General features: G+C 37.2%; 1 protein-coding gene across 7 annotated transcripts in view; it reads left to right on the top strand.

Annotated features, from left to right (window-relative positions):
• Positions 1 to 13,605, top strand: part of KIF21A (kinesin family member 21A) — an 87,456-nt gene that overhangs the window by 43,449 nt on the left and 30,402 nt on the right. For 5 of the 7 annotated variants that reach the window (XM_050983567.1, XM_050983548.1, XM_050983563.1 and 2 more), the window contains exons 8-21: positions 598 to 793; positions 1,554 to 1,743; positions 2,337 to 2,400; positions 3,100 to 3,303; positions 6,491 to 6,529; positions 8,754 to 8,838; positions 9,012 to 9,129; positions 9,465 to 9,653; positions 10,603 to 10,802; positions 11,182 to 11,289; positions 11,794 to 11,862; positions 11,972 to 12,183; positions 12,846 to 12,999; positions 13,371 to 13,571. In XM_050983567.1, the coding sequence (XP_050839524.1) occupies positions 598 to 793; positions 1,554 to 1,743; positions 2,337 to 2,400; positions 3,100 to 3,303; positions 6,491 to 6,529; positions 8,754 to 8,838; positions 9,012 to 9,129; positions 9,465 to 9,653; positions 10,603 to 10,802; positions 11,182 to 11,289; positions 11,794 to 11,862; positions 11,972 to 12,183; positions 12,846 to 12,999; positions 13,371 to 13,571 (2,029 nt within the window). The remainder of the gene's footprint in view (positions 1 to 597; positions 794 to 1,553; positions 1,744 to 2,336; positions 2,401 to 3,099; positions 3,304 to 6,490; positions 6,530 to 8,753; positions 8,839 to 9,011; positions 9,130 to 9,464; positions 9,654 to 10,602; positions 10,803 to 11,181; positions 11,290 to 11,793; positions 11,863 to 11,971; positions 12,184 to 12,845; positions 13,000 to 13,370; positions 13,572 to 13,605) is intronic. The other 2 variants (XM_018910252.3, XM_018910253.3) reach the window with 1 other exon arrangement.

The raw sequence follows: 13,605 nt of genomic DNA on the forward strand, positions 1-13,605 counted from the left end.
GCTCTAAGCAGTGGTGTTATGAAATGTGGTACAAATACAGTTATAGACACAGAGTGCTAAGGGTAAGCCCTAGTTTTGGGGTTCTGTTGGAGAACAGGAGATAACTTGCCGTGGAGAACTCAGCCAGTTCAGAACCTGAGGTAGAGAACAGGCACATTAGACATGTATGGACAGGTAAGATGAGCATTTGGGCATCTTTCAGATGGAGGTAAGCAGCTCAGGAATTACAGTTGAGTCCTGACAGCTGCATGATCCAAATCATTGTCCAGGAATTTAGGTTGACTATTAATTCCTTAATCTCAGTTTATGTATGTTTAGGTAAATGTTTGAGAAAAGTTTCTGGAAACACCCATTAATAGCTTTACAGTTTCATGTATGGAACAAGTAATGATCTAGCATCTCCTGTTCTATGCTAGGGAGATACAAGACCTGCTGACCTTTGTGGTTCACAGTTTGGAGTGAGCTAGATGCAGAAATATTTTCACAAATACTGTAAGGTTGCTACTCTTGTTTCACCTTGTGCCTGAGGACCTGTTAGCTTCTCTCTGCTCTTTTTCTCTATGGTGTATAATGCTGACCTGTGTTTCTGCCTTCCAGTCAAACTCTCATGATAGCGTGTGTGAGCCCTTCAGATCGAGACTTCATGGAAACTTTGAACACGTTGAAGTACGCCAACCGGGCACGCAACATCAAGAACAAGGTGATGGTTAATCAGGATAGGGCCAGTCAACAAATAAATGCTTTGCGCAGTGAGATTGCACGGCTACAGATGGAACTTATGGAATACAAAACCGTAAGTTTGTCCTCTTAGGATTTCTTCTACTTTAAAATGCTTATGATTCCACAGTTTTTTCCCCCTCTGTGGACTATTTCCACTTCATACACTAAAAACATTGGAAAAGCAGCCCTGACGTAAACAACACTTAATTCCAGTGATTACCAGGTGTTTTTGGAAAGCGTCGATTGTATCCCCAAAAAAGAGATGTCAGCAAATGTCAGTGGTATTTACATGATACATGCTGTTTGCTTTTTGAAAGGCAATGAGAAAGTCACTTCCAAATCAAAAATGACCAAACCACAACTTAGACTGATGCATAAGTGAATGTGTATGGTTACTGTGTATTGCTTTTGAAAACTTCCTGGATGGCTAAAACAGTTTTAAAAATCCAGTCTGAAGTATATAAGGCAAATACTCATGCCTGTTTCTTCCTGAGTTTTATTCAGTGTTCTGAGCAATAAAGGTCATCACTGAACAGGATCACCTTTTGCTCTTCTTGAGCTAGTATTCTGATTTGATAAAGAGTTATCTTCTTATTTTTTAACCTCTTCAAGAACTTGTATTTCAGCCTAAAGTGGAATTACACAAAACCCAGATGCTAAGGTGTTGGCCCAGACATCGGTCTTTTGAAAACTATCCCTTTATCATTGTCTTAAAGTCTTTGAGAGATTGTGCTATGAGTGTGTGCTTAGAATTCTAAGTCACCTGTGGATTGCATTTACTGACTTAGAATTTTTTTAAGTGTAGGTAAGCCTTGACTTTTACTTTCTTGAAGGGTAAAAGGATTATAGATGAAGAAGGCGTTGAAAGCATCAATGACATGTTCCATGAGAATGCAATGCTGCAAACAGAAAACAACAACCTGCGTGTTAGAATTAAAGCAATGCAAGAGACCATTGATGCTCTTAGAGCCAGAATAACGCAGCTCATGAGTGATCAGGCCAACCAAGTGCTAGCCAGGACAGGTACGCTGTGCATGTGCATCAACTGCTTCATAAATTCATAACTTGAATTGATTGTATGTCCTTGCTTCACTGATCCCTTGAAATAAAATGATGCCTTTTTGTTAGCAATGTAGGACCTCCTTTGGCAGGGATAGGCCCCCATATGATTGTTTCTTCTGTTTCTGGAGTCTTTTTTTAAGAATACAAATAGTTTGGTACTCTGATTTGACCATCCATTTAGAAATGTGAACAAGAGGAAACATGAAATAATATTTTTGTGTAGGAATTATTTGTATGCTTAGCCCCTGTGGTGGTTTAACAACCAGACCAAGTTCATTTGACTCCAGATAAGTAATTTTGATTGAAGTGTTGTTAACATGTGCTAGTATGAAAAACAAGTTCCATATGATGATTACATGAGAGAGGAACAAAAAATGTAACTCAGTTTAAGAAGGAAAGCTATTTTCCAAATAAGATTTACATGTGTAGCTCCTGTGACTGTTTCTCTTTGCTGGTACCTTGTGCCTAGTAGCCATATTCAGATGTTTATACTGTTACCACCCTTTCTCAGTGTTTCCCTTCCCTCATTCCCCTTTTCCCTCTGTCTTTCAAAGGGGAAGGAAATGAAGAAATTAGCAACATGATTCATAACTATATCAAGGAAATAGAAGATCTCAGGTATTTGCATTATATGTATTTGGACAATTTTAATTTAAAAAAATAATAGAAGTGTTAGCAATACTTCAGCTGTCTTCCTGTGTAGGGATTACTTTAGGAGAGTGGTCCTTCAGCTTCTAAGACCATCTGGTGTTGCTCTTGGACACAAACATGTAAAATGTTAGGGTTCAAACTGACAATAGAAATGAGAGTAAGATGTTGCCTAAATTGTGGTGATAACTTAATATTGTTGCACCAAGGACGGTAAAATTTAGAACAATTCTTTTATAACTTTATAACCTTGTATAAAAATGACAGCACTGGGAAATTACTTGTTTAAAAAATATTTTTTTAAAAATATTTCCTTTTAAAATTCAAGAACTCTTAAATATGTTAGATATTTTTATTTCTCTATATCTTGGATGTATACCATGCAAAAAATTATCTGACGTATCTTCAGTTTACATTAGAGCTTTTGTGTAGCTTTCATATACTATCTATATTCATAAAGCATGTTCAGCTATGTATCTCTGTGGGTGTATATATGTATCTTTGTTTATGTTCATACAGACATATTTTCATGTATTCTGTCAAGGTCATATGTACAGTATATATAATCATTGTCTAAAATGGTATTTTAAAGAAATTTACTGCATTGATGTACTGGCAATAGTCGTAATTCATGGTCTACAATTCTTCCTTGTTTTGTTTTTTATTAAGAGCAAAATTATTAGAAAGTGAAGCAGTGAATGAAAATCTTCGACGCAACTTGTCAAGAGCCTCATCAAGAGCCACGTACTTTGGTGGACCATCAGCATTTTCTGCTTCTATGCTTTCCTCAGAGAAAGAGACAATGGAAATTCTAGATATAGCCAAGAAAGATCTAGAAAAGCTGAAAAAAAAAGAAAGGAAAAAGAAAAAGAGGTGGTGTATGAATTATAATGCTATTTGTTTTCTCTTTCTTAGTAAAAAGGCCTATTTTTTTAATTACTGAAACTTAAAAAGGCTTTTTGTGTGGTTTTGGACCCTAAACTGCTGTTCCTTGAAACCCTTTTAGATGCTGAAGTTACAGTTTTTCTTTTGCATCTTTTCTTCCAGTGAAGTGTGCAGTATTTGTCTCCTTTGTAATGAACTTTTCTGTGTAATTATGCACAATGATAAAAGCACAGGTGCTCTCTCTAAATCTTGTTGTTTTTAAAAACTTCTTCTAAAATGCACCTGAAATTTAACAGAAGATTGAAAAAAATGTTACATTCTTTTCAACTCTATGTAAAAACTGAAACAGCTTTCTGAAGAAAAGATATTCTGAATAGCTGGGGATTCTTTGGTAGCTGTTGAAATGGCTTCTTTTGCTTTATCTTTTGCTTCTATGAATGTTTTTTAATTTGAGGTTTCCTAACTCTCTGCAACATCATGCTTTGCTGGATTTTTTTGCTGTCCAACTTCTCATCTACTAAAATCCTCATAGAAATTGACATAAATGCCTGTTCAGATAGCAGTTAGCACAGCAAGGATTTGTGTACTCAGAGACTTTGCATCCATTAGAAATCTCTCAGTTTTAGGTGAAATTTCCATGCTTTTAATCTGTTACTCTTTTTAATAATGGTCCTTCAGACTTCTGCAAGTTCAGAGTAAAGCTGTAATAGTTTAAGCTTGAAATAGTCATAGTATAAAGTAGATGAGGATCAGTCATATCTTTAATTTTAGATCCTGTATTTATAAATCCGTTCACCACACAAATGTCTGATGCTTTTAGAGAACAGTCATTTTAAGTACAACTAGATTCTTTGCATATCATTTTTCAGGAAGCTCTAAGACTTTTATGGGGGTTGTGATAGATTTTGTCTCATTTTTGTAGGAACTTGAGGGTAAGATGGAAGTATTAAATAAAATCAGCAGAATGTTCTGTGCTCACTTCAGCCAAGCACTTCAGTGAGTGCTTTAACTGTAAATGCAGGAACAAATCAAAGATTTGATTTCGTATTTTTTAACTCATTTTAAAATCAAGCATGCATTTAACTACATGCTTAGATAGAGCCTCAGTTGTTAGGTTGTGTTTTTTTGGTTTGTTTTTGTTTTGTTTAGTTTTTTTGAAAGCCAGTCATACTTTCTCACACCAAGATAATAATGTTGTGATGGGACGGCCCAGTAGTCGGATCCAAAAGTAGGGACTACTTACCACAAATTATTTTTGAGATCATTTTGAGTCCTAGCATTATAGAATTAGAGAGCTATAGAAAAATGAAAGTTGAAAGAGGCCTCTTGATGGCTCCATCCTTAAGTGGGCCTTGTGTTCTATAAAATGGGGTCATACTCTTCAAAGTGCTGCTTAGGTTTGAATTTATCTACTGGCCTGTCTGCAGACTGCTTTGTAATGAATAGAAATTTTTGGGGTGCTTGTGTGGGGAGGAAAATTCCTTAGATGCTGAGAAGAGTTAGAATTTGAGGGATGATACATTGTCATTCTTGCTATCTGCAGAGCATTTCTATCCAGTTAGTGCTAAGTCTGTGTTAAGGCTGTATCGTTGTGAATTTTATTTTATTGAAAATCCAGGAATTGGCAGTGTGGACATTAATGCAATACACAAGACTCTTTGCTATGCAGTTTGATGGGGATTCTTTGTTATAATTCTGTCTTCTGTAGGCACTTAGTTGCATTTACTCTACTATTTCTTTTTAGTGTTGTCCTTCCTTTCAAGTTGTCTAACTAGCATTTTTCTATTAAATGGGATTGGTAAGCCTAGCTACTAGTTCTGCCCCTTCTGCTGCCTTTCTTGGTCTTTTGTTTCCTGGGTATGGGTCAGTATGACAAAAGTTGCATAATTTTAAATACATACAACTTATTTAAATAGTTGTGAGGTAGCCTGAAGGTCTAAGAGCAAGGTGCTGAATGAGCAGCAGGTATGTAGTGTTCAATATCTGTAGCCTTAATAAGCACCTGTCGTGAAGTTTATTGGAAACAGTTTACACAGCAATAATATTTTGCCTACTGATTGGAGTATCCCATAGTGTGACTTAATGAGACTTAGCCACTAGAAGCCCCTGAGGAAATCTTTCACATTCCTTCCAGTTGTTAGTCAAACTTTTACATACCTGGTAACCATTTCTGACTGTTTTCTTTTGACTGCCCTAACCTTAATTAAACTAAATTAGTGATGAAAGTTATGTGGGGTTCAGCTTGCTAGCTCCAGCTGATAGCAAAGGAAGGTGGTAGGCAGTATAAGGTGAAAAGGCAGCAAAAGCTCTTGCTTGAAACTTTGTCATAATGGGAAATGAGGAATTTCAGTAGTTGATGAATTTTAAGCCATCTCTATGCTTACATATGTCATGCAGACTTTTTTTACTGATAAATCCACATTTATTCAAGAGGAAAAAGTGCTGGCAGAAATACTAACATTTTGTCCATCTCATTGCTTCTGGTGCATGTTTTTTGTTAATTTTTTAAAGAATAACAAGAAATTATTCACATGTACTTTCTGAATCCCAGAAAAATAAGCTGCAGTTTTCTACTTTTTATTTAAAAACAGACAACAAAACCCAAACAAAAACATGAACGCAGTTTGAAGATTTTTTATATTAATAATATTCAGAATATATTATTTAGAATATTAATAAGTTAATAAAGTAAAAGTTTTCTTATTCTTGCTTTATATTGTAATGTGTTATCAGGATTTATAAAACTAATGCATTGTTTTTTTCCTTATATGTTCCTGAGAATATGTAACTTTGGGTCAGTGGAGAAGAGGAGAAAGAGGAGAAAGCTTTTTCTAGATTTGAGATATTTTCTTAATCCATTATTAGAAATAATTCGCAAAGTTAAATATATTGTCTGAAATTTCTTCCTTAGTGTAACTTGAATTTACTTGTTATCAGTGCCAAATTAGTTAACCTACACATGCTTCTTTTTTGTTTTCTGTTTACTTTCCAACTGTCCAGGATGTATTGCCTTTTTACTACTTGTTGTCTCTTGATGGTATCTTTTAAAATTTCATTTTAAACTCCGCAAGCTCATATATATCATTTTTTTACCTTCTTATCACTTTTGCTTTTCACTGTCTGGTTTGTCTTTCATTGGCTTGGCCTTCCAATACTGTACCTCGTGCTTTTGAAGGCTACAGAAACTTGAGGAAAGCAGTCAAGAAGAAAGAAGGTTGGAATATTTCCCAGGTTTTTAATTACCTGTCATTTCAATTAACTGGTTGTCATACATGAAAAGAAGTTGGGCAGATTCATAGGTACTTCATGAGTAGTGAATTTTCAGAATTCTTTCCTGAGTTTTCACTTTCAACCAGTGTTTCAACTGGAAGAAGCCTTTGTTGTGGAATTGAGGTTGACTCTGGAGTTACAGAGGGTTGAGCAAGCTTTTGTGGGGAGGTGGCACCTTGGGAATTCCTGTTGAATTGTTTTCTTTCTTGCATGGCCTAAGAGAAATGAAAGGCAGGAGGAAGGTGCAGTAGCACATATAGTATGAAATGTCTGGCAGGCAGTATATGACAATAATAATTTTGGCAAGTGAGATCAAGAGTGTCTTGGACCATCACACCTCAGTGAAGTCTGCTGCTTTGGTTTCTGAAAGCATGTGATGAAAACCTTGATCATTCCTCCCATTCTGTTTCAGCCAAACCAGTAGATGAATAGTCCTTCACAGAGAGCAGTTAAGCTGAAGGCTCTAAAAAGAGAATTATATTATAATTAAAAGTGAAACTAAAGGAGTTTTTATTTTTCTGCTGTCTACTTTGATCCAAAAAACCTACCCACTGAATTGATGCAGATGATGTGAATCCACAGACCACTAGCATACATATTAAGCAGTACAGTTCTACCTCAGAGAGCTGCTGGCTCTCCTCCTTCCTATCTCTCCCCTTTGTTAGTCAGAACACAAATTCTCTGTAGTGGTTGGTTCTGTTCTGAGTGGAAAGGAAACTGGGGGTTTGCCTCAATTTGCACGAGGATTGGAGCTAAGATCCATTATCCTTTAGGCTTAATAACCAACATAGAACATGTTCTAGTTTGAGGGAGATGAGAATCTGTGGAAATGAGACTGTGTGACACAGTGTTCCCTGTTAGGCATTTTTTTTGTGTACAAATCTGGTTAGATTTTTAAATTACAGCATCCCCAGCTGCTGCATGGATTCAGATGATCCAAGCAAAAGCTTTCTGCTTTTTGCATGGTCAGCTCATAACTGGTAATGAGTGGAGCAGAAGGGAATCAGTTAGCATTGAACAGATTAAAAAGATATAATAATACAACAGAAAATATAGTAGTACAACAGAAAATCACATGCACACAGCACAGTGCTACTCAACAGGCACTTTTTAGATTCAAGCTCTGTTTCAAAGGTGTCACTTACCAAATCATAGTGTCTCAAATCTACTGTATATTTCTTGTCCCTGCACTAAGTATTGGATTTGCCCAAGAGTTTGATCTTGAATCTGAGCTCCTCTTGGTATCAGTGGAGGAAGATGTGCATTTCTAATTTCTGTGCCTGATCAGTGACAGCATAACTGGCCAAACTTTTATGCAGCTGATGTTAGCTGAGGTGGATTCCACACTATGCAGTCCTAACCACGTTTTTTCATTAGTACCCCTATGGTGTCTAGCTCTATTCTGTCACAACTTCCCATCCATTGGAACTTTGGATTTTGTATATGTAACACTAGAGATACCTGGTCTGTGCCAATTTGCAGAGTGCCATTGATTTTTTGTTTTATTTCTACATGTGATGTCTTAAATGTGCACTTAAAAGTGTTAAAACTTGCCCTACTGGGTAATACACCAGACATTTAGAACAAAACAAAAAAAAAAACCCCTGCTGTAAACCCTTTTTATAGTTGTATCAGTGACTGTTTTGAGCATTCCTTTTATGTCAAAGTAGATAACTAATCAAAAGAGTGGTTATAGCACAATAAATTAGGATATTGTTTAAGGTTTATTCATAAATGTTAAGACTATTCTGAGTAGAGTAGGCTCTGCTATAGCTTGAAAGTGTAGGAATACCTGTAATATACATTGTACTTGCTCACAATGTTCTTTTATTGTTTTGTAAAAGCTACTCTGGGTACACTGCAACTTCCATGCAAAATGAGTACTGCTGTACATGGAGATGTGTATTCTGATTGTCCCAGCTGTGCAGTATGCTGGAACAATGTGCTAATCATTACTATCACCTTGCAAACCAAGATTAAGAGTAATGAGGCATTTTATTATCTGCAGAAGTTTGGAAGTTGTGTTTTACCCATGCCCAACACCTGTACATTTCTCTAACTACACTTTGTTTTTCATCTTTATTTGGAATTACAACTTACTGGTTTGGGGGATGGGAAACAATTGCCATTTCAGTTTGTGAATAATTTGTGTCTGCCTCTTTTACTAGTGTTAAGGAGGATAACACAGACAACGAGCAGGAGAAAAGAGATGAAAAAGGCACTTCTGAGAGAGAGAATAATGAATTGGAGGGAGTAAGTATTGATAAGTGTTTGGCTTATTTGTTCATTGTCTGTTTAAAGATTTACAAGGTGATAGAAAGAAAATTAGGAATGTGCTAGGTGAATTCTGCAGCTTCACAGTGACAGTCAAAAATGATTGAGGCATGGAAACTGTGGGGGTGCTTTAATGTCTGTATGTTTTGTAGGAGGAAATTCAGGAAGTCAGTGATCATGATGATGAAGAAGAGGAAGATGATGAGGATGAAGATGATATGGAAGTTGTTGAAAGCTCAGATGAATCAGATTCTGACTCTGATGAAAAAGGTGATGTCAGTGCAATATTCTGTAGAGTTTTGCAAATATCTGTCAAACCTCAGGTCTTGGTAGGCAAGAAAGTGTGCTGTCAACTGTCTGTGTGTAATTCTCTGTGAAGAGTATGTTCTGTGAGTTATTTTTTTTGTTATGGTGCTAAAACATGTCATAGACAGTTGATGGAGCGTCGCTGTATGGGTTTTGAAATTGACCAGAGGCCAGGTTCATTGTGATTTGTGTGGAATCCTCCCATGTACAATATGTATTTGCAGTGACCCTAAGCTTGCAAGGATTATCTGTGTTCACGTGGTCCTTGCTTTACTTTAACAGAAATCTTTCTGTTTTAGAAAATTATCAAGCTGACTTGGCAAATATCACCTGTGAAATAGCAATTAAGCAGAAACTGATAGATGAGCTAGAAAACAGCCAGCGAAGGTTGCAAACACTGAAAAAACAGTATGAAGAGAAACTAATGATGCTACAACATAAAATTCGAGACACTCAGCTTGAAAGAGATCAGGTTCTTCAAAACTTGGGTAAGAAGTAAAAAATCATTGATCTTCTATAAGCTGTTGAAGTTGAACCATTTTCTACTTCTCTCATTTTCTTTTTCAAATTTGATGAGAAATTGCAGAAGACAGAAGTATGGTTTGTACCCATAATGCCAGTGAATGATTCTTTAATCATTCTAGTTTCTATCAGAATTGAGAGAAGAACTTTTTGAAATGTATTGCTGCTGACAGGTATTTGATTTGGGTGAATAAGCATTTTCAGTTTTCTAAGAGCTCTCATAATCCTGGAGATAGTTCCTGTTTAAAAGTTTTTTTCATGTTCTTTCCTCCCCACTTTGTTTTTATTTGCATGAGAATAAGAGAACACATTTCAGAGGTGCTTACTGACCAAACCTTTTTGAATATGTATTAGTATTGAGATGACAAACTACCTATGACTACAGAGTCCCAAGCCACAAATAACTGCACTTTGGGAGTGCTGTGGAAAGTATTTTGTTTGTTTTTCTTTTTTAAGCATATATATGCTTAAAAGCATGTTTATTTTTATATGTTTAAGCATATATATGCTTAGACAGGTTATACCCTGTCTAAGCTTTTGCTGTTCCCTTATTCCTTAGGCCTTCCCTGTTGATCAGTGTTGAAGAGGAACACTAGGCTTGGTGGCTTTTAGGAGTGTTGTTATACTCCTGTGCACATATGTGTGAATGTGTGTATTTGTGCTTTCAGGTGCTCAGATTTGTTACGAAAAAGTCAGAGGAAAGTGTTAATAGTTGATCTCTTATCCCAGAATGCATACCTGGTGGAAAGTTCAAAGCAGTGCAGGTGGCAGGAACCAGAGAGAAATTAGGTTGTTTTAAAGGTATTGCAGAGCAATGTATAGCAGTGCTAGAGCAGAGGAAGTAGTTATCTGCTGTGGCTGGAAAACTAAAAGTACCCTGAACAAAAGCAGATTAAGAATTCCCTTTTACTCTAGGTTCTGTAGAGACCTATTCAGAAGAAAAGGCAAAAAAAATCAAGTCAGAATATGAAAAGAAGCTCCAAGCCATGAATAAAGAACTGCAGAGACTTCAAACAGCGCAAAAGGAACATGCACGTTTGCTTAAAAATCAGTCTCAATATGAAAAGCAGCTGAAGAAACTGCAGCAGGAAGTGACAGAGATGAAGAAAACCAAGGTATATTTCAGTAAATGGAGTGTTGAACAATGAATGTTTACTGAAATCTCCTGTGCATCCATCTATCTGATAACTCTGTTCTTGCTGTTATCTGCTTGAAAGTCTGAAAATAGAAGAAATGCAAGCATCAGGCTGTTCCTGGGGGAGATGGGCAGCTTTTAGGTTTAATGAACAGAAATTAAGGTATCAAACATTCATAAGCTTGCACAGCTTATTAGCTGTTATTCAGCACTGAGTGAAGACGACATTAGATGGAAGACATAAATGGCTAAAAGCATGTAATAAAGTGGAAAATGGCAATTTGAAAACTCTCTGTGGTTGGGGGCAGGGAGCAGCACTTGAGTGCGAACAGCTTTTCTAAGTGATGACCTCTTGACAGGTTCGCTTGATGAAACAAATGAAAGAAGAGCAGGAGAAAGCTAGAATGACTGAATCCAGAAGAAATAGAGAGATTGCACAGCTTAAAAAGGAGCAGCGCAAACGAGAGGTGATTTGACAGATAAAGAACTTTCATTTGGAGTAAGCACATGTCATTATGATGTGCCTCTGCTTGCAGGCACACACTGTGCATATGCATTCACTGAGGCAGGCATGTACCTGTATATTTTCACCGTGAAAATGCACAAAATTTGGTTTGACTTCCATGCAAACACAGTTCCTAGCTTCAGGTGATAAGTCTTCTATGTCCTGTTGTGGTTACTGAGTATGTATATCAATGTTATCAGTGAATTAGTGATTAGTGAATCTTCACAAAGTTGTTGCTACCACCTTGCTTGCATGGAATTATTGGTTTTGATGGAATTGATACAGTGAAACATTTGGTTTTGTTCTGCTCTAGGAAGATGAAGAAACAATCATGACTTGAGTCTTTATGTCACAGCAATTTTTCAGATTTGTATTAATGTGTAGAGGTCTCTTTTTTTGTTTATGCAATGCAGTCCTTGTGAGAAGCAATGGAAAAATACTGTGGTATACTTCTGTTTTCTCACAGCATCAGCTCAAGCTTCTGGAAGCTCAGAAAAGAAACCAAGAAGTTATCTTACGTCGCAAAACTGAAGAGGTACTGTGGTGCAACAGCAACGCATCTTTGAAAACAGAGTGATGTTGTATTGCTGTAACTTAGAGCTCAGTTTGGGGAGAGTAACTCGTGTCTTTGCACTGTGTTTCAGGTCACAGCCCTTCGTCGGCAAGTCAGGCCTCTGTCTGATAAGGTGGCAGGAAAAGTGAGTCGAAAGCTGAGCCTGCCTGAGCATTCCGTGCAGGAAGCAAGTTCTAGTCTGTCAGGAGAGCATGATGGCTCCAGAACAGCAGCACAGCAGAAGATGAGAATTCCTGTTGCAAGGGTTCAAGCATTGTCAGTAACTGCAACAAATGGAACAGGGTAAGGGTTAAATCTTGTTAGGACTCTCTTACAAGAACTAAAATTTGTGTGGACTTTCTTGCAGGTGCTGTAGCAGGAGCTGTTAGTTGTCAAACTGTTATCATGTAATGCTCATAAAATGTGCCTTTTACCATTATCAAATGCAGTTTCAGTGTTCTGGGTTTAAGACAATAATATCATAATATAAAATGGCATTAAATGGCAAGTCACATAAACTGGATTTTGAAATCTTGCGGGTTTTTAAATCTTCTCTTCAAGAGAAATTACCTTGGTGGTCCAATGCTGCAGTCTTAAGTTCATGGAGAAACTTGTTGGAAAATGCAGCCCAGTGTATCAGGTTAACTTGTGCTTTTCCACTGTGATTTGAAGAAGATCTCCTTGTTAAACAGGGAACAACACCTACGTGGCATTTGAACTCAACAGTGTGTCATGAAAGATGCTGCAGTGTTTGAAACCTGTTTTTCAAGTGCAGCATGTGAGAGTGCAGTAGAGTCCAGGGCTGAGTAAAGGCAGCTGTTGGGTGCTGTGGAAACCTGCAACAACTTCTGCATGACATTTTTAAGTTGTTTGTGAAAAATATTCCGGCCTGATCATTTCCACATGCGAATTTGTCACTGGACTACTCCAGACTTAGCTGTGTATTTCTCTTGAACGTGTCACAGAAGGAAGTACCCGCGGAAAGCAGTGACGAGCCGGGTTTACTCCTCCAAGGCAGCCAGGATGAAGTGGCAGCTGCTGGAACGCAGAGTGACTGATATTATTATGCAGAGGATGACTATTTCCAACATGGAGGCAGATATGAACAGGCTGCTTACGGTGGGTGATCTGCTGTGCACTGTTGGCTCTATCATGGTATTAAATGGGGAGCACTGCAAGTGTGTTTGCTGTCAATTAATTGCTGCTACGGCAGCATTGGCAAAGTGGGTGGAACATACTGTAGTCAGTGAAGACACTTTTGGCTCCAGTAAACATTTGAACAATGGGATTGTTGTGCTTAGTAAGAACTAAGAAGCACATTAATGGCATCATGTGCAAATAGATTACTGTATTCCCCTGTGTAACTTTTTCCCGTAGAAATCATGATGTTAGTTAAACTATAGCAAATGAAGGAAAACAAAAAGGCACTTCAGTGTTCTAAGGGCTTACTAATTCCTTTTTCTGTAATATTATGTCTTTGTGGAAAATAGCAACGTGAAGAACTCACAAAAAGAAGAGATAAGCTTTCAAAGAAAAGGGAGAAGCTCATCAAGGGTGGGGGTGGCAGTGAAGCAGATAGAAATGTCCAAAACATAAATGAGGAGATGGAATCAGTAACTGCAAATATAGACTACATCAACGACAGCATTTCTGACTGCCAAGCAAATATCATGCAAATGGAAGAAGCAAAGGTAGGTCAAATATTATTGCAAAAATGGTAGAATG

This window comes from Serinus canaria, chromosome 1A, assembly GCF_022539315.1.
Source record: "Serinus canaria isolate serCan28SL12 chromosome 1A, serCan2020, whole genome shotgun sequence".
Classification (NCBI taxonomy): domain Eukaryota; kingdom Metazoa; phylum Chordata; class Aves; order Passeriformes; family Fringillidae; genus Serinus; species Serinus canaria.